Source organism: Hibiscus syriacus, unplaced genomic scaffold (genome assembly GCF_006381635.1).
Source record: "Hibiscus syriacus cultivar Baekdansim isolate YM2019G1 unplaced genomic scaffold, ASM638163v2 tig00110319_pilon, whole genome shotgun sequence".
Classification (NCBI taxonomy): domain Eukaryota; kingdom Viridiplantae; phylum Streptophyta; class Magnoliopsida; order Malvales; family Malvaceae; genus Hibiscus; species Hibiscus syriacus.
This window is the reverse complement of record NW_024062678.1, coordinates 1,995,905-2,015,932: the sequence shown is the minus strand read 5'-3', so window position 1 is coordinate 2,015,932 and position 20,028 is coordinate 1,995,905. Positions and strand designations below refer to the sequence as shown.

Below are 20,028 nucleotides of genomic sequence, written 5' to 3'. Positions count from 1 at the left end.
GTGACGTCAGCAATGTCGTCGAGTTGCGTCAGACTTGCAAGATATTTCTCGCCTAGGTAAGAAAATATGTTCCTCACTATCGTCTTCTTAAGCTCCACTGGCCCTAGAAAATTGATTTGTCTCGACAAATGAATTCTTCCTTCGTTATTTCCCGCATCAATACAACCATCAAACAACTTTCCTCTTCAACAGCATCAGTTAAACCGGATAAAGTTTTCCTCAGTAAAATTTATCCACCACATGTGAATGTGTCCTACATGCAACTATATGCAACTAAAATGCTATGACAAATGGCTTTTAGACAAACAATAACATAAGTAAAAAGACTCAGAACACTGTCTTTTACGGAGTTATCAATCATTATACTTGTAGTTATCTTTTAATAAATTGGTAAAAGACCATCCAGATTGCTTGTCTCGATCAATATAATGATATCCTTGAAGTATGAAATCATGCTATTGGATCGTAACACCAGATTTGAGTCATGGTAAATGAAGATACATGTAGTTTTAGCACATAAGAATTTGGATGGTGTCCTACTTGACTTAGATAAGATGTCTTCGACATTAACTCTCGAACAAAAACAACATAAAAGTGCATATTTTTACTATAACAAATTATTTATTTGTCAACATTGTTCAATTGATATTATCTCATGATCCACATTGTCATATAAAAACTCTAGTTTTATAATGCTAATAAATGCATCATCAATGTCAATTTGATTTTGATTCTACTTATTTCGAGACATGATATCTTTATTATTAGACATTTGATTCTCTTTTAAAAAACTTACTTTGTCAGTCTCTTTCAGAATTTACTGTCTCTTTCAAAAATCCTATAGAATTAATAGTTTTCTTATTTCGACCATCATAAATCATAGCTCCACATTTTTTTTCTAAGGATTCATATCTTTGGGACCTATTGGTATACAATGCTTCTATCATGCTATAGACTCGTTAGTAATTAGAGTTTGTTCTTCGGGGATATCAATTTTGATTGGAGTATTCATAGTTGGTATATATGACTTAATCACTTTCTTTAAGTTAGTAAAATCATCTGAAAATTTGATTTGTTAAACTTTGTAAATGAATTGTCCTCTAAATTTAGTTTTACTTGATCATAATAAGATAAAGATAATTTACTCCATCTTATTTTGTTTTCCAGTAATTCATTTTCTCCTTATAATGTATTGGAAACTAACTCTTCAAAATGACAATAAGTAAATTAAACCATAAATAAATTCTTTATCAATGGCTTGAGACATTTAATTATTAAAGTATATTCAAATACAATATATGTCCTCAATCTCTTTTGAGGGTCGATCTTTAAGCGTTATGCTGGAGTAATCAGAACACGTGTTTTATATTAAACAATTCAGAAGAGAAATATTTTGTTTCTGACTAAACACCATGTGTAATAGGAAGAGATTTTGATTACTTGTTGGCCTTATATAAATTAGTAATGCGAATTGTAATATAGTATCTCCTCAAGTAACTATTAAAAGTTTTGTATTCATAAGTAAAAAACATTTGATAAATGACTCTGGAAGACCATTTTATGTATGGATGAGCTACATGATGCTTAATACTTATTCCAATGATCAACCGGGTTGGTTTAAGTGGTAAGCATCTTAATATCGCTTAAGTAGGTCTTGAGTTTGAGTCTTTGTGTATGTAGAAAATTTCCGCTGGGAGATTCACTCATCAAAGCCAGGTATGTGACCCGGGTTGGTCCAGATTAATCAAGGCGAAGCCTTGAGAATCGGAAGAGCAACCAAAAAAAACTTATTCCAATGGACATATAAAAAACATTAAAAGCTTAGGATATAAATTCACGAGCATTATCAAGATGAATTGTATTTATAGAGGAATATGAAAAAATGTGCTTGTAATTTGATAAAATGAGAAAGTAACCTTGTAAATGCAAGTTGTGAGTTGATAACAAGAATAAATATGATCATATAAACGATGCACCGATTTCAACCATAATATATCTAAATGATTCATAAGAATGATGTATGACCCAACAAATACTATCTTATATTTATTATAGAAAATTAATAGATTTGTGATCTACCTTTGTCGATGATGACCGGATGATTAACTTTTTCTTGAGAACAAGAAATATCCACATAAATTATAAATTTAGAGAATCTATTTGATCCTTCTACAAATATCCACATAAATTATCAGTAATTTTTAACATAATAATTCAACAGAAATGACTTGAATGATCATACTAAATAATAAAGTTATAAGTAAACTTCTAAATTAACAACCAAAGTAACTACCTTTCCAATTTTTCCTTTACGTCAATGGGGGTTTGAATTAAGGTCATTGCACGTGACTTGCACATGGATTGAAAGACGCATTATGACATTTTGCCAAAAAAGACTTCTCATCGAAATCAACCTTGTCTGTTTCCCCAGACATCGATTGCTCGTGCCTTAAAGCCTAATTAACAAACCCCCAAATTATACGTAAGTTGTTTTTACAACATCAAAAGATATGTCCAAATTCTCTGTTGAATCAATGTGTCTTCTCTTTATCTCGTAACATCTCACTAGTCATTATCACTATCACTTCCCTCGTGTCTTAATTACTTGCACCACCCAACTTTATATTCATATATATAAATATATAGTATCTAGAACTCACTTAGTGGTCTCAGTACTAAAAAAATATTATTTTTTCTAGAGGTCTTACGTTTGAGCAATTGTATCTATTAGAGGGGTATCCAATATCAATTCGTTAAGAATATTCTAAACAAATATTAATTTGTAACTATCTCATTCTATTAAAAATATATATATATATATATATATATATATATATAGCATCTAAGATAACCAAACCAAACCAAATGTTATGCAAAATTCTATGAATTGGATAGTGAAATGTTATGTTCGTAATGACACATGTTGGTGGTCTCTACTTGGACCATATACTACATACGCATGAAAATCTTTGATTGATTCGTTGTTATCCCCCGGAAAGAGCTAGGAGTGGTTGTTAAATGAGGTACGGCTGCATCCAAGCATGATTTGGGATAGGGGTGAACAAAATTCGAGTCGACTGAAAAAAATCAAAATTTTCTAGTTGCCTAAAAAAATTTTAAATTCAAGTCCAGTTATAAAATAAAACTTGAATAATTCAAAATTTTTAATAATTAATATATTAATTTTCAAGTTCGAATCGATTACCTTATTGTATTTGAAAAAATATGAAAAAATATATATGTATATCATATATGATTATAAAAAATCGCTTACATTGGAATCAAATAGTACTATAACATTATAAATATTTAGAATTGAATTTAAATAGAAACTCGAACAACTCGACTCGACTTGAATTTAATGAACTCCACTCTGATTCGAAAAAATATAAAATAAAATTTGAGTTATAAAATATGACTCGTCAACTCGACTAATACAAAACATTTGGTTTCGACTCAAATCGACCCAATCGAATACTCACCCCTAATTTGAGGGATGTCCCCATTATCGTACACAATTTTTTTACATAAATAGAAACAACTAATTTTATTAAGAAAGAAAAAATATATAAAATTACAATGAGAGTTCACAACTAAAACTCTAAACTAAATACATAATCAGGATATTTTCTTATAATCATTCACACGAAAAACTAATCACTTAAAATCTTATAAGGATCATACAAAAAAATGTAAAAAAAATTATAAAAAAAATCCAACAATAAATTATAAGAGAATATCCTTGTTTCTAAGGTGCAACTTAAAATATTATGTTCACCAGGATAATCACGTAGATAGATTAACTTTTCCGGTTAAGATGTAAAATGTTATTACTGTTAAGTTTTTTTTTAACTAAAAAACAAATAATATTTAGGTTGTACCCTGTTTTCTTATAAAATACATAACTTTTTAGATTTAAAGGGTAAACTATATAAATGGCTCTCCGATTATAGGGTGTTATTTTGTTGAGTCTTTGATTATTAAAAGTTAGAAAATGATCATTTGACTATATGAGATTGCTTTACTGAGTCTCTCGATTATTAAAATTTACAAAATAACCACTCGACTATTCATATATTATTGCAAACTCGTCCTTTTTGGTTAAAAAATTAACGTCTATCTGAGCTAGACGTAAACATGTTAACTAAGATATATAAAATTTGATCCTATAACCTTTTGATCAGCTGTATTTTGTAGATCTATTCTCTATATACATTATGTTGTCGAATCAATACTTAAAATATTATATCATTGAATTGGTGCTTGAAAGCAATGGTGACCCCAATAAAATCATTAAAATATAATTTTATCTTATTTTAATTAACATATTAACATCCAGCTCAAACAATCATCAAATTTTTAATGAAAAATGACGAGTTTAAAAATATATGAATAGTTAGGTGATCATTTGTAACTTTTAATAGTCGAGGGACTCAACAAAATATTATTCTATAGTTAAATTATCATTTTATAACTTTTAATAATCAATTTTAATAATCGATTTTAATAATCGATGTACTCAAAGCAATATTTTACTATCGTAAACCATTTGAATATTTACCCATATCAATGTTAAAACTTTTTCAATTAAGGAACACAATGTTTTGTAACGTGTTTTCTTACCAAATGTATAACTTTTTAAGTCTGCAAATTAATTACCTGTTGAAACGGTCAGATTAGGGCTGTAAATGAAACGAGATAGATTGTGAGCTATTAGAGATCGACTCGGTCAAGGCTCGATAAATACTCGGATCGAATAGACTCGACTCGAGCTCGACTCGAATTCTTAACGAGCCGAAACGAGCTACTTGATACTCGACTCGAAAAGCTCGTGAGCAGCTCGAAAATATAATATATTAAGATTTTATTTTTTAAAAAAAATAAATTATTAATAATATTAACATTTGTGTTGATTTTTTTTAAAAATACAGTAAGACTTTCATGTATTTAATGTTCAGGTTCGAGTTTGAGTTTGAGGCTTAAATCTAGTTAAGTTTAAGATTTTTTTTTATTTCAAGCCTTTTCGAGCTGCTCACGAGCTTCAATTCAGGATTTCGAGTTCGAATCGAACTTAAAAATTTTAAGCTCGCGAGTTTTCGAGTTGACTCGAACTATATTTCAAAGTTTTCGAGTCGAGTCGAGCTCAACGATACTCAAACTCGACTCGGCTCGTTTACACCCAAGCCCAGACTGCAAATTAATCTTAAATTAATAATTACTGCTCAATATAACCTCCATTTTTTACTGTTTACTGATCGGGTGAAGTAACTTCTTTTTAACTTTAGCTTCAGCACACTAAATTTTTTCTCTTCTTTGATCTTTCAGATCTTCTTGGATTCCGTTTCGGCGTACCACGGAAATCTCTCGTTCAACGCTATGTCCGAAACGACTCAGGGATCCGAACTTCAGAATGGTTTCCAACCACTACCAGAACCGGAGTCGGATTTGAAAGTGGAATTGAAACCGGTTGAGGTATTGAAATCGGAACCGGTGGTAATTGATGCCCAGCCGGAGCCGGACTCAGAGAGCTCGATCCAATCATCCACCGACCAAGTCGCTCGTCCGGGGCTGCGTAAAGATGAAGAGAACCGGATTTTCATAATGAGAGAATTGCTAAGTTAATTGAAAAACGATGAAGATGATACAAGTTCTCCTTACAGGTATTTCTTTTCCTCATCCATTTCGAGTCTCAGTTGATAAAAAAATACTCTCTTCAATTCGTTATTGGATTTAACGTGATTTCAATGTAGAGACCTCTAGATCTTTGGCATCCTCTGTTGTTTCGTCTCAATTAAATGTGGAGCATTGTTCAAGTTTCAACTGAGCCTAAAATTAGGCTGTTTCATACAAACTACTAGATGCATTAAGGCGTACTCGTTCTGTCAGACTAAGAGTTCATTTTCTTTCATTGCACGGATGAGCAACTGTTCTCTGATCACAGTATTTATTACTCTTGAATCTAGTTGTTAGAAACTAATCATATATGTTTTGATGTATTTGAGCCTTTCAGTTTCTTCTGAACTTCAAGTTCCGAATTAACTGTATCTTACTCTTTGTATAACTTTGATTAAGGAGTCCTTGATTTGTGGATCTTGCACTCTGTAGAATTCAGTTTATATTCTTTTTCATGCCGCCATTCATGCTGTAAAGGTTTCTTGGTCTTGTTGTAGTAAATATGTATCATCTTGTTTCTTCTTGTATTTATAACGTTTCTTCTTCTTGTCAATGGTATCATTTTCTATCCCATGATGAATCTATGCTTCAGTCAAGAAAGCAGACAACGACAATCCTACCAAACAGTGCTGTAATGGAGTTGATCAATAGTGTTACTGGTACTGATGAGGAAGGCAAGTCTCGCCAACGGATTCTTGTATATGCTGCTAGGAGATACCATCATCTTGTTTTATACACGTTTCACACTTATTATTCATATTGAACTTGATATGTTTCTGCCTTAGAGTCTGATATTCCATCGTACTAATTGAAGTCAAATTTTGTAGGTATGCTACTGCACTAGAGAGAAACCCAGAAGATTATGATGCTCTTTACAACTGGGCATTGGTTCTTCAGGTTTGAGATGCTGGTTCATTTTGATATTGTTATCTTAACATCATTCAGAATGCTATATCATGTCCTATTCTTATACTGCTAGAACTGCCTGCTTAACCTTTTGAATTTAAACATGTTGTAATCGTTGCAAAATATTACAGATTTCTCATTATGTCCATGTGGTTCTTATTTGACTTGCAGGAAAGTGCAGATTAGTCCAGATTCTACTACACCTTCTAAAGATGCCTTGCTAGAGGAGGCTTGTAAAAAGTATGATGAGGCTACTCATCTCTGCCCAACACGTCATGATGTATGAATTCTTGTTCAACAGATTGAGAATTTGTGATTTTTTAAGTTCGGTTTCAATTAGAAAGGGCATGATGACTTCTCAGAATGCATAAGCCAGACAAGAAACTGGATAGACAAGAAAAATAAGTGTAGAGATGCATAATGCATATATATTCCCACATATGAATGAGTATGTATAGTATATACTTTTTGCTGATATTCATTTCCTTGACTTTGTTGCAATGTTGTTGCTTGACAGGCCTTCTACAACTGGGCAATAGCAATATCTGATCGAGCAAAAATGTGTGGCCGGACCAAAGAGGGTGAAGAACTCTGGGAGCAGGTTCTTACTATATAATTTTGGTATTTTAGCTGCGATAGATTTTGTATGAATAATAGTAGCCCTTTGAAGGCAAATCTTAGTATCTTGTTATGGAAAACCTTTTCAGTGCGTGGATAAGATCTTATTCTGTTTATGCTTCGTGTTAGCTTCATGCTGTTATACAATATATTTTAATAAGGACAAAGAACTGTGGAAGTGGTTTTTTGCCGTGGAATCCATTGGTATGTAGTCATTCTAGAATTTATTTTTGAAACACATTGTCCTTGTGGTAGTGCCGTGTGGAAACCCTTGACCTTCTCTAAGAAATGCCTTTTTATAGTAATAAAAACCTTGTCCTTTGGTTTCATAGAGCATAAACTTACCGTTATGGTTTTTCAGGCAACAAAAAACTATGAAAAAGCTGTCCAACTCAACTGGAATAGCCCCCAGGTATATTTGAACTTTTTCTTTTAATCTTGTAATTTTGCTAACTAGAATGTTTCTTTTAGTCTTGTAATTTTGCTAACTAGAATTACTCCACCTTTCACTTTATTCTACCTCATAGTGATTTTAAGGATTCTTATATCTCTTTCAGGCACTAAACAATTGGGGACTTGCTCTTCAGGTGAACTATGTTTTAGCGATGTTAATATTATAATCAGCTTCATTTATCTCCATATCTTCCAAATTTCTGAGTCTATTTCTATGGAGTCCTAGAATACTATGCTTACTTTCATGCCTTCATTTTAGGAACTCAGTGCAATTGTTCCAGCTCGAGAGAAGCAAAAAATTGTGAGTACTGCAATTAGTAAGGTACAAAAGTCATTTGGAAATATCAGGGTGCTCAGATGACTATAGTAACTAGCAGCAAAGTAATTTGACATTCGAGGAGTCCTAAAAGAATAAGCTCTCACTGCATTTGTAGTTTTACAATACCCTTTATTTCTAATGCAGTTCCGTGCAGCAATACAGTTGCAGTTTGATTTCCATCGTGCAATATACAACCTTGGAACTGTTTTGGTGAGTTTGTTGGTTATTACTAGTTCTTAAACTGGATGGCATGATCCTATTCTCACCTGTGATAACATTTCTTTGTGCTATTAATGAGATTAGATATTGACCTCCTTACGTGAGCATTTCATGAGTGGAGTATAGATTTGTGACTTAAAATATCATATTTTTAAATACAGTATGGACTAGCTGAGGATACCTTAAGAACAGGCTCCCCAAATATGAATGAAGTGATGTAAGGCGAATCTACACGCTTTGATGGAAGAGAGTAGATAGCCTTATTGTGTCTCGATCTAGGATTGACAAGTACTGATATCCTTGAATTTATAAGTTTGGGCTGCAAAATAAGATAAGAAAAGAATGATTAATAATGGAATTAATAAAGGGGATAATAATATAAGTAATGAAAATAAATAATAAGAATGAAATGAAATGAAATAAAGAAAGGATAGAGATGGCTTCGGAATTGATGGAAGAGATGGATGATGGTGATGATGAAATGGCAATGGTGGTGATGTTGTATCTCAAACACGCCAAAGAGGAAACTATGCTATGAAGCACAATCCCGATCTTCACAAACTTGCTTGAGGGGTGATAATAGTGTCTTCAACCCATTAGATATCAATCTAGGAATTTTGGAATCAAAATGGAAGGAATGACGCCACAAGTATAGGAACTATACTTGTTTAATCGATAAAGTTCACAAAGAACTTTGAAGAGAAATAACTCACAAGAGTATATTTTATATAAGAGATGAGATGATTACAAATGAAGGCAAGCCACTCTATTTATAGGAAATGAGATGGCTTGGCCGAATAGTTATATGATGTTTCGGCTAGATACATGTCTTTAGGAAAATACATAATGCTTGAGATGAATGAATAAGTCCTTTGGGCTTGTGATGGTTCGGCTAACTCTTCATGAAAGGCTTTAATGATTCGGTCAAAGGGTGGAGAGACATCTCCCTTGGCCGAATGGTGAATGCTTGTTCATCTTGGCGCCAATTTCCTCTCCTTGGCCGAATAGTCATGTGCCTTATCATATTTGGCGCCAAAGCTTCCATGTGCAAGGCATGTGGTGTGACCGAATAGGCATGGAGCTCTATCTCATGTCTCTTGGTGATTTAAGCTTCCAATGCTAGCAATTCCTTCACCAACGTGCTCCTAGATGAAAAGGCATCTTCATGGGCAGCATCATTCATGAAAGGTCACAATGTTTGAGAAAGGTGTCCCTTCATGTTTGAGCTGCTTATGGTGTGAATGAGCTAAAGGTGAGCTGGCCATAAATGACTTGTGACATGGTGAACGTTTGGGCAGCTCCTTGTGAAAAGGTACCTCTTGAGGTGGCAACTATTCGCGAAAAGGTACGATTTCACAAATTTTGACTTAGGACATATTTGAAGTGTCCTAAGTGGTGATGATGATGGTGCAACCCCCCAGCTGAAATAAGGTCATCTTGTAGCTCAAATCTTCAGCTTAATCTAGCTATGAGCTCACGGCCTCCGGACAACTTTTCACCAATTGTTCCTTGTGCTCTCCTATTCGATCCCATGTAAGTTTCCTTTCTGTTACATGCTCCATTTAGCTCCAATGCAGCTCCCAAGTGTTGGCCGAATGTGCCTACATGCATAACATAAAGAAATAAACTAAGTATATAAACTTATATAATGTGCATATTATAAGATTCTGACTATAGTATATGATAATAACTTGTATCTCATATATAAATGGATAACTTATTATCATAATAACTATAGGTATAATATATATATATGAAAATAAGTATCTTATAACATATGAAATAAGCATCTATAGGTATAAAGATAGAAAGTTTCTTCCCTGGAGAGGTTGGAATAGCCATGGTAAATATGATGTTGAATTGGATCACATCATCCTCCCCTTCTTTTAATCGATTTGTCCTCAAATCGAATGATCGTCTTTTCCTAGTGTCCTTCCATTCAATCTTTATAAAAAGGTTCATATCCGTTGAAAGACTGCTTTGGAAGTTCTTAACCTGAAAAGAAAGAAAACTTTCATTAGTAAAAATGTGATCAAACATAACTAAAGTTAAGAAATACTTCCTGTAAATTGTATGCTCAAAGTTCATATCTATTGAAGTCATTTTGCTTTGAACGTTTGCGCCCTTTTGCATTCCAAAAATCATGTCCCTTTGTCCTTCAATAGATGTTTGCATTGATTCGTGAAAGATGATGACTCTTGGAATGGTGATGTTCTCATAAGTCACGCCCCTTGGATGAAAAATCGCTTCCCTTTGATTTTCATTAGGCATAACTCTTGATTCTTGAAGGATCACTTACTTTGGATGAAGAATTACCACTCTTTGCTTTTCAAAAATCGCACCTTTTGGCTCTTGAATGGTCACGTCCTTTAATTTCCCAAATCGATGGATTGTGTCACTTGGATCATCCTGCAAATCAAAGGAAATTCCTGCATTGTCAAAGTTAGAAAAATCTTCATTGACCTTGTTCCTCGTCAGTAAACATCTTTGTAACAAGCACTTAGATGTATAAGCACTTGTTTTTGGAATGTTTTCTTCCTGGATTAACTTCGATTTTCCTTTCCTCATGGCATCAACACTTTGTTTCATCTTGATTTGCTCAACTTGGACTTGTTTAGGCGTCAAGGATGTTAGGATGATCTTCTTTCCTCCATGGTTGAATGAATATTGATTGGTAAAACAATCATGACTGGTCCTCCTATCATATTGCCATGGTCTTCCAAGGAGTAAATGGCTAGCATGCATAGGAACAACATCGCACATAACCTCGTCCTTGTACTTACCAATTGAAAAAGGGACCATCACCTGTTTGTTGACATTAAGTTCACCTCGTTCATTGAGCCATTGTAGTTTGTAGGGATTTGGATGTTTCAACGTTTGCAATCCCAATTTCTCCACCATGATGGTATTGGCAACATTAGTACAACTCCCTCCGTCTATAATTATGAAACACACTTTTTCATTCACATGGCAGCGGGTATGAAAGATGTTTTCCCGTTGTGCATCGTCTTCTACTAGTTGAGCACTTAGACTTCTCTTGACCACTAGGGCTTCACCTTCCACAGGAGCACCAATTTCGGCTTCTTCCTCCACTTCTGTTGGTGGTGCTTCTTCATGGTCAGATTCAATCTCACCATTTCCAAGTAATAACATGGTGTTTCTATTGGGACATTGTGTGGATATATGCCCCTTCCCAAGACATTTAAAACAACGGATGTCTCTTTTTCGTTTAGGGATCTCTTTTCCTGGATTCTCCTTACCAAGTTGGGATGCATTTGATGATTCGGCTTTTTCCTTAATAGGAGTAGGAGTAGACTTCTTCAAATTGTTAGGACTCCATCTCGAAGGCATGGTAGTGCGAGATATAGATCTCCTTCGTAATTTCCTCTCTATTTTCATAACCATTTGCACCATTTCATCAAGTTCGATATAATGATACAATTCTAGTGTGTTGGCAATCTCAGGATTGAGTCTAGCAAGAAATCTAGCCATGGTTGCTTCACGATCCTCCTCAATATTGACTCGGATCATTGCCACTTCCATTTCTTTATAATAATCCTCCACACTCCGTTGGCCTTGTTTCAAATTCTGCAATTTCTGAAACATGTCTCGGTGATAATGAGTAGGAATGAAACGTTTACGCATGATACCTTTCATTTCGAGCCATGTTGAAATTGGTCTCTCTCCATTCCTTCTTCGAGTAATAGTAAGTTGATCCCACCATATCAAAGCATAATCAACAAACTCCATGGCTGCCAATCTTACTTTCTTGAGTTCGGAATAGTTATGGTAACTAAACACATGTTCCACTTTGCTTTCCCATTCAAGATAGGCTTCTGGATCAGTCTTTCCTTGGAATTGAGGAATTTTGATTTTGATGTTGCTCATATTATCATCAACTTTGGCACGCCTAGGTCCTTGTATCAATGCTGGTTCTTCTTCATCATAAAAATTTGAGACATCATCTTCTGGAAGAGGTTGTTGCCTCCGAGGAGTATTATTGTTTCTAATTTGTGGTTGATCTTGTCTTTGGTCTAGTTTCTCATGGAGAGCATCAAATTCTGTTCGAAACATTCTCATCATTTCTCCAATCAGTGCTTGCATTTGCAAATTGGGTTGACTTGCATTTCCTTTAGGACTTTGAGACATGGTTAGTAAATAAAACAAAAATAAATCTTACCAGCACACTCACAAAGTCTCACAATTTCACTCCAAAGAAAAGATAAGATCACTCCACTCAACACTCGTGTTTACTCTCGAGAATATATATTTGGCTTTTAACAATTCCCCTTCTGATCTCACTCTCTCAATAGCCTTTTTCCACTCAATTTCTCTTGCTAAGTCCTTTGAGAAAATTACTCAAGATTATAACAAGTTAATTCCTTCCTTGTGTGTGTCGGCTGCAAATAGGTTAGGGTAGAAAGAATAGAAGAAATGGAAAGGTAGAAGAAAAGTTTTAAGGTATTAAAAGAAAGAAATGGTTGAAGACAAGGAAAATGAAATTATGGAAAAGAAAGAGGTGACTTACAATTCAAGAAACAACACTTACTGTAACCTTTCTCAAGAAACAAGGTTATCTTCTCTTAGTGTAGATAGCCTCTTTGATGTACTTGCAAAGGTAGAGCACTTTTCCTTGGCTTGCTTTCTCTTTTGAATTTCTTTTCTTTTATTTTTTTTTATTTTTCTCTTCTTTTGTCTTTTTCTTTCTTTTTGCACTCTAATTTTGATGTAGGAGTCGTTTTCTTTTGCTTTGCACGCCAATGACACTTTTGTTGTCAATCCAACCTATGTTCTGATACCACTTGATGTAAGGCGAATCTACACGCTTTGATGGAAGAGAGTAGATAGCCTTATTGTGTCCCGATCTAGGATTGACAAGTACTGATGTCCTTGAATTTATAAGTTTGGGCTGCAAAATAAGATAAGAAAAGAATGATTAATAATAGAATTAATAAAGGGGATAATAATATAAGTAATGAAAATAAATAATAAGAATGAAATGAAATGAAATAAAGAAAGGATAGAGATGGCTGCGGAATTGATGGAAGAGATGGATGATGGTGATGATGAAATGGCAATGGTGGTGATGTTGTATCTCAAACACGCCAAAGAGGAAACTATGCCATGAAGCACAATCCCGGTCTTCACAAACTTGCTTGAGGGGTGGTGATAGTGTCTTCAACCCACTAGATATCAATCTAGGAATTTTGGAATCAAAATGGAAGGAATGACGCCACAAGTATAGGAACTATACTTGTTTAATCGATAAAGTTCACAAAGAACTTTGAAGAGAAATAACTCACAAGAGTATATTTTATATAAGAGATGAGATGATTACAAATGAAGGCAAGCCACTCTATTTATAAGAAATGAGATGGCTTGGCCGAATAGTTATATGATGTTTCGGCTAGATACATGTCTTTAGGAAAATACATAATGCTTGAGATGAATGAATAAGTCCTTTGGGCTTGTGATGGTTCGGCTAACTCTTCATGAAAGGCTTTAATGATTCGGTCAAAGGGTGGAGAGACATCTCCCTTGGCCGAATGGTGCATGCTTGTTCATCTTGGCGCCAATTTCCTCTCCTTGGCCGAATAGTCATGTGCCTTATCATATTTGGCGCCAAAGCTTCCATGTGCAAGGCATGTGGTGTGACCGAATAGGCATGGAGCTCTATCTCATGTCTCTTGGTGATTTAAGCTTCTAATGCTAGCAATTACTTCACCAACGTGCTCCTAGATGAAAAGGCATCTTCATGGGCAGCATCATTCATGAAAGGTCACAATGTTTGAGAAAGGTGTCCCTTCATGTTTGAGCTGCTTATGGTGTGAATGAGCTAAAGGTGAGCTGGCCATAAATGACTTGTGACATGGTGAACGTTTGGGCAGCTCCTTGTGAAAAGGTACCTCTTGAGGTGGCAACTATTTGCGAAAAGATACAATTTCACAAATTTTGACTTAGGACATATTTGAAGTGTCCTAAGTGGTGATGATGATGGTGCAACTCCCAAGCTGAAATAAGGTCATCTTGTAGCTCAAATCTTCAGCTCAATCTAGCTATGAGCTCACGGCCTCCGGACAACTTTTCACCAATTGTTCCTTGTGCTCTCCTATTCGATCCCATGTAAGTTTCCTTGCTGTTACATGCTCCATTTAGCTCCAATGCAGCTCCCAAGTATTGGCCGAATGTGCCTACATGCATAACATAAAGAAATAAACTAAGTGTATAAACTTATATAATGTGTATATTATAAGATTGTGACTATAGTATATGATAATAACTTGTATCTCATATATAAATGGATAACTTATTATCATAATAACTATAGGTATAATATATATATATGAAAATAACTATCTTATAACATATAAAATAAGCATCTATAGGTATAAAGATAGAAAGTTTCTTCCCTGGAGAGGTTGGAATAGCCATGGTAAATATGATGTTGAATTGGATCACATCATGAAGTTTCCCCAAATGAGCTGTATAGCCGGTCTGCTCTATGTATTGCTGCTGCTCGTGCAATGAAACCAAATTACTCGGTGAGAGATCTGTGTTCTGGACTACAGAGGTTTACTGTACGACAGGCTATATATGTGGCACAAGTATTGGCTAATGAAATTTTATCTCATGAATTTTGCTTTTTGTAAACATAAAGTGTAATAAAGAAAGCAAATGTTACATCTTAATTTTCTCCTTAATTTTAAATTTCAGAGTTGTGCAATTTAATTCCCCATCTTAGTTTTGTTGCGAATATGTTCTTGTTTGATGTTTTAAAAACATAAAGGTTTACAGCAGTGCCTTGAGGCTTGTCCGTTCAATGGTCAGTATTTAATCTTTCAACATTTTTTTCGGTTTTTTTTCTAAATTGATCCAGTCTTCCATGAGCAGTGTTGAGTCTATTAGCAACGAAAATGATCTATTTCTCCTTTCCTGGATTATTTTAATTTTATAGTAGTATTTTTGGTGTAAAACATGAAGTTCTACAGTTCTTTCATGTCAGTCTTCGGTGCTGTTTTCGACTGTCATTACCAGTGCACTACAACTGACTGTTTGAACTGCACCAGAAACAGTTGTTTTGATGCAAAATATCCTTTCCGAATAAAGAGCTACATGCCTAATCCAATGCCTTTTAAAATAATATTCCTTTGGAATGGATGTGAGCCTACTCATTGGGGGCGTCATCACTGTTTATTCTTGATTGAATTAGCTGCACAATACATTTTATATCATGTCTAACTAAAATCAAATTTTGACAGTTGCCTTTACCACATCTTAAAGATGGGTATCTTGCTGCACCTCAGTAGGAAATTCAATTGCTCCTCGTAGTGTTTGGAAGAGAACATAGTTTTTTTTGAATCATGAAGCTCTTCAACAGGTAAAAGAAAAACTGTTTTTTTTTTGTCTGTTGTCCATGTTTAATTGGTATCAAGTTCCATTTTCATTTTTCCTGTGAAAGGAGATTAATTTCTTCAAATAATGTTGATACTTGATAATTAGACGTGACAAACTTGACCCGAACCGATATATCCGACCTGAGACCCAAACATGATGAGCCAAATTTGATCTGAAACCCGAAACAAACTGAACTTAATTGAAACCGACCCGAATTTCAGATGGATCGATTTGAATTCGAATTGAAAGTAACATGAATCAAAAGCAACTCGAACTGAAAGTAACTAGCCCGACTCGAAAACCACCCAAATTTAATTTATCCAAATCCGAACAGAACATCGACCCGTTTTTAACCCGAAAATTAAGTCAAAGTGAACGAATATTTTATTTTTATTATTCTCTGTATTTTAGCAATGTGATAATAGTAAAATGGTAAGATAAAATCCAACCCGAATGCAGTCTAAACTTGAAATGACCCGAACTAAACCAATCCGAATGACCCGATTGTCACTTCTATAATGATAATTAATTTATACAATTATGTTTTTGTATGTTCCTTTTGAATTTGGAGTGAATTATTCATCTCTAGTTTGTGCTGCTAGTTTAGTTTTTCTGTTTAATTGCTTTGGTAGTCAACCCAACCTAGAGTGGTTAAAGGCCACATCTGTTCGAACTTCCATTTTATTTCTCCATGTTTTCTCTTTTCCAATTTAGAAGGTCATCAGAGTAGACCACAAACAAGTTTCCCGAAGCCTCTCTGGCAGAACTATAGATGTAACAAATATCGACAAAAAGGCTATAAGAGTTGAAATTCCAGATATTGTTTCTGTATCAGCATGCGCTGATCTGACTTTGCCTGCCACAAGGTGCAGGCCTATGCATCAATACCACCTCTGGTCCGGTTTTCTTGGTAAGTATCACGCTCTTGATTTTCATTCCAAAAATTTTCCTCTTAAATCTCACTGAAGAGAAAATAACCTCAGTGACCAAAAATCCTAGATAATATACGATTTTGACCAACTTTTTTTGGATTTGCAAAAATGACCAACAAAATCGCAATGCGATCTCTAATTCGCATTGCGATCTCCACTATCGCAAATTCGCGTTGCATTTTGCGTTGCGATAGTTGAAAATCGCAACGCGATTTTCCATTTCGCGTTGCGATAGTTGAAAATCGAGTTGCGATTTTCCATTTCGCGTTGCGATAGTCTACAGTTGTTGTTGCGATAGTCTATAGTTGTCGTTGCGATTTTCCAAATTCGTTGCGATAGTTAAAAAAAAGATTTTGTTTCTTAAGAATTTTCTCTAAAAAGATAGTATCCGCACGGACGTGTCGAAGACACGTATTACCACGACCACGACCCGACCCGAGACGGACGGCGGCGGCGGCGGCACGCGAGAGTCCCCCTTGTTCTCTATCACTCAACAAGGAAGTGGGAAAGCCAAGCCTTAAATACCATTCCCAATAGTGTTTCCAATACTATGTGGGATTGAGCATTACCAACACTTGTTTCCAATACAATGTGATTATTCAGGAAACAATTAACAATCATGCACCTTAAAACAACTGAATTAGCAACCAATTGCATTAGTATTATACGATTAAATATGTCATAATTAAAAGTCAATCTACAATCAATCGCGATTATTGCAATTTTAAGCAAAACATTCAAAAATAATATCACTATTTAAGGCTCAATCCCACATAGTATTGGGAACAAGTGTAACATCCGCAATACCGGGTTAGTGACCAAATTGTAAAGTTTCAGAATTTGGTGACTAAAGTAGAAGAATGAAGGAATTCAATGATTATTTGAATATATATTGAAGGTTATTTGGTAATTATTAAAGGAAATTAAGGGTATTATGGTCATTTGACCAGAAGGATTTTTATAATTTTTTTTTTAAGGTAATATAAACGTGGGGAAATTGAGAAGCATCCAGAGTTCTCTGCTCCTTTCTTCTTCTTCATACGTGGGAGAGCAAGGCAAAGGTAAGTTTAATTTCAGTTGGTTAATTCTGAAGTTTTAAGCTTAGTTTTGATTCTTTGGGTATTAAATAAGCTTAAGGAAAGCTTATATGGGATTTAAACAATAAGATAAAGGAATTATGAAGGAATTTGCAATATGAGTTTTAAGATGAAATTTTGATATGGTATGGTTGTTGAAGTTTTATGGATGAATTTGACTTGTCATCAATCCAATTAAGAAGTATGAAGTGTTAGAATTGGAATTAGAACACATTGAAAATTTGGTATGATTTTTGAATCTCATATGGAAGATAGGATTTTGAGGTTTAAGATGAAATAAATGAATATAGATTAGTTTAAGTATGTGTACTAGAGTTAAGAATGAAAAGGGGATAATATATGAAGTGTTTGAGTGGAAATGAAGTAATTTTCGAGCTAAAAATATGATTTCTGGGCAAGGGGAATCGGTACCCATTCAAGGGGAACCGATACCCCTTCAAACGACAGAATTCCAGAATGTCTTGAGGGAATCGATACCCCCATAGTAGGGAACCGATTCCCCCTAAAGGAAAATGTGAATATTGGTTTAATAAATTCGTTTAAGTTGCTAGTATCCAATTACAAGGTGTAGGTATCTAATGATTGCCTCAAAATGTATATGTATGTAGATTCTACGCATAAAGCAATTCCGGAACGTTTGGCAAGTAAGATCGATCAAGGAAAGATAACAGATCGATATTGACTAGTGAGGCCAGGTGAGTGCGTACTATTAGAATATACGTATTGTGTATGGAAATTTGACTTGCGACAAGTCTGTTTCCAATATGTTGAATATGATTGTATGATTATGTTTATATTACATGAATATGTTTAGTTGTATTACATGTTAGGTGGTATGAATTTATATGATATGTGTTATATGACAATGATTTATGTATTATAGGAATTAGATGAGTTATATGAACCTGAGATATAAATTATAGGAGCATGAATTATGTAAAATAGCAATGATTTATATGATAACAAGAAAAAGGATATAAATTACATGAGTTTTTATATATATATATATATATATATATATATATATATAGGAATTGTATAACCAACTTATGAGATTAGATGAAAAGTGAGATAAGTTAAATAACATTGATTTATAGGGCAATATAAGAATAATATATAAATGAGGAGACATTGACAGAAGTGATTATATGAACATGTAAATAAGTTATATGGAAAGGATATATGAGCTGAAATGAACATATAATACATGAGTCATATGGTAAAGATTTATGAATCTATAGGAAAATGTTATGGGAACTATGTGATGATAAGTTATGAGAAAATATTTATATAGGTAACAAGCTATGTGAAATTGAATTAAGTAATATATGAAACTAGAATATAATTAATGTGAAATAAGTGATTAGGTAAAACTGTGAGAAGTTATAGGGCATTGTTATCCGAAGTATATGAAAGTATGTATATGGATACCTGTATAAGTTTATAGGTTATACTATGTGCTATGTGATATACTTGGTGTATGAGAATCATATGAGAATAAGAGATGACAATGAGTTACATGCCAGATGAACACAAGAGAAGTGTTATAAGCTACGTGACAGATGATTATGAAATCATACGAAAAGTGAAATGTACATGTGAATATGTGAAGTGATATGAATATAATGCCCATGTTATATGATACGAGAGTTATAGGTATAGTTGGCATGCCAAGAGTCGAGGGTTTACCTATGTCTTTCGAGATATATGGACAGTTTACCTAGGTTCTTCGGGACCTATGGACAGTTTACCGAGGATCTTTATGACCTTTGGACAGTTACCGAGGATCTTTATGACCTCTGGATAGTTATCGGGGTCTTTGTGACCTCTGGATAGGTCCTTCGGGACATTTATATGAGCTGTGGTGACAGCATAGTGGTGCACAACCTCAATAGACTCACATATCTACAGTTCTCACAGGTGCACATGGGCTAATAAGAGATAACATGGAATGTAATGTATAAGATATATGTGATGTATATACTTTTGGTGATATGTCATGTGTTGCTTGAATTATAATGATGATAAAGATAATAATATACATGGGCAATGAAATTGGAAGACAAACGAAAAGTGAAAGTAATACAAGAAGGTATGTTGCGTGTGTGTATGACATGATTATATATATTGTTATCATGCAATAGATACATGCATATTGAAATGTCATGATTCAATGGTATGAATGCACGTTCATGAATTTATTGTTATATGTTTAATTATTGCCTCACTAAGTCAACGACTTAGCGTGTGATTGTTTCACACGTAGGTTTCGAGAAGAATAAAGAGTAATGCGGAGCAAGACAGGTCAGTTCTCCTTACCAAATGTCAGATCAGAAAATGTATGTACTGTTTACAGAGTGTAGTTGGCATGTAGTCTAAAGATATAAATGGTATGAACTCTGATATCTGTTGTAAA

General features: G+C 34.2%; 1 protein-coding gene across 1 annotated transcript; it reads left to right on the top strand.

The window, feature by feature from the left end:
* Nucleotides 1–6,498: 6,498 nt before the first annotated feature.
* LOC120117109 (protein HLB1-like) lies at nucleotides 6,499–8,434 on the top strand. Its single transcript, XM_039137445.1, has 8 exons — nucleotides 6,499–6,570; nucleotides 6,751–6,859; nucleotides 7,097–7,180; nucleotides 7,559–7,609; nucleotides 7,755–7,784; nucleotides 7,910–7,972; nucleotides 8,114–8,179; nucleotides 8,350–8,434. The coding sequence occupies exons 1-8, from the start codon at nucleotides 6,536–6,538 to the stop codon at nucleotides 8,407–8,409; spliced, it is 498 nt and encodes a 165-aa protein (XP_038993376.1). The 5' UTR covers nucleotides 6,499–6,535; the 3' UTR covers nucleotides 8,410–8,434.
* Nucleotides 8,435–20,028: the final 11,594 nt, after the last annotated feature.

Coding starts and splice junctions, on each gene's coding strand:
- LOC120117109 (XM_039137445.1), top strand. CDS start 6,536: ATGATGCTCTTTACAACTGGGCATTGGTTCTTCAG. Junction 6,860..7,096: donor TCTGCCCAACACGTCATGAT/GTATGAATTCTT, acceptor GTTGCTTGACAG/GCCTTCTACAACTGGGCAAT. Junction 7,610..7,754: donor TCAACTGGAATAGCCCCCAG/GTATATTTGAAC, acceptor TATCTCTTTCAG/GCACTAAACAATTGGGGACT.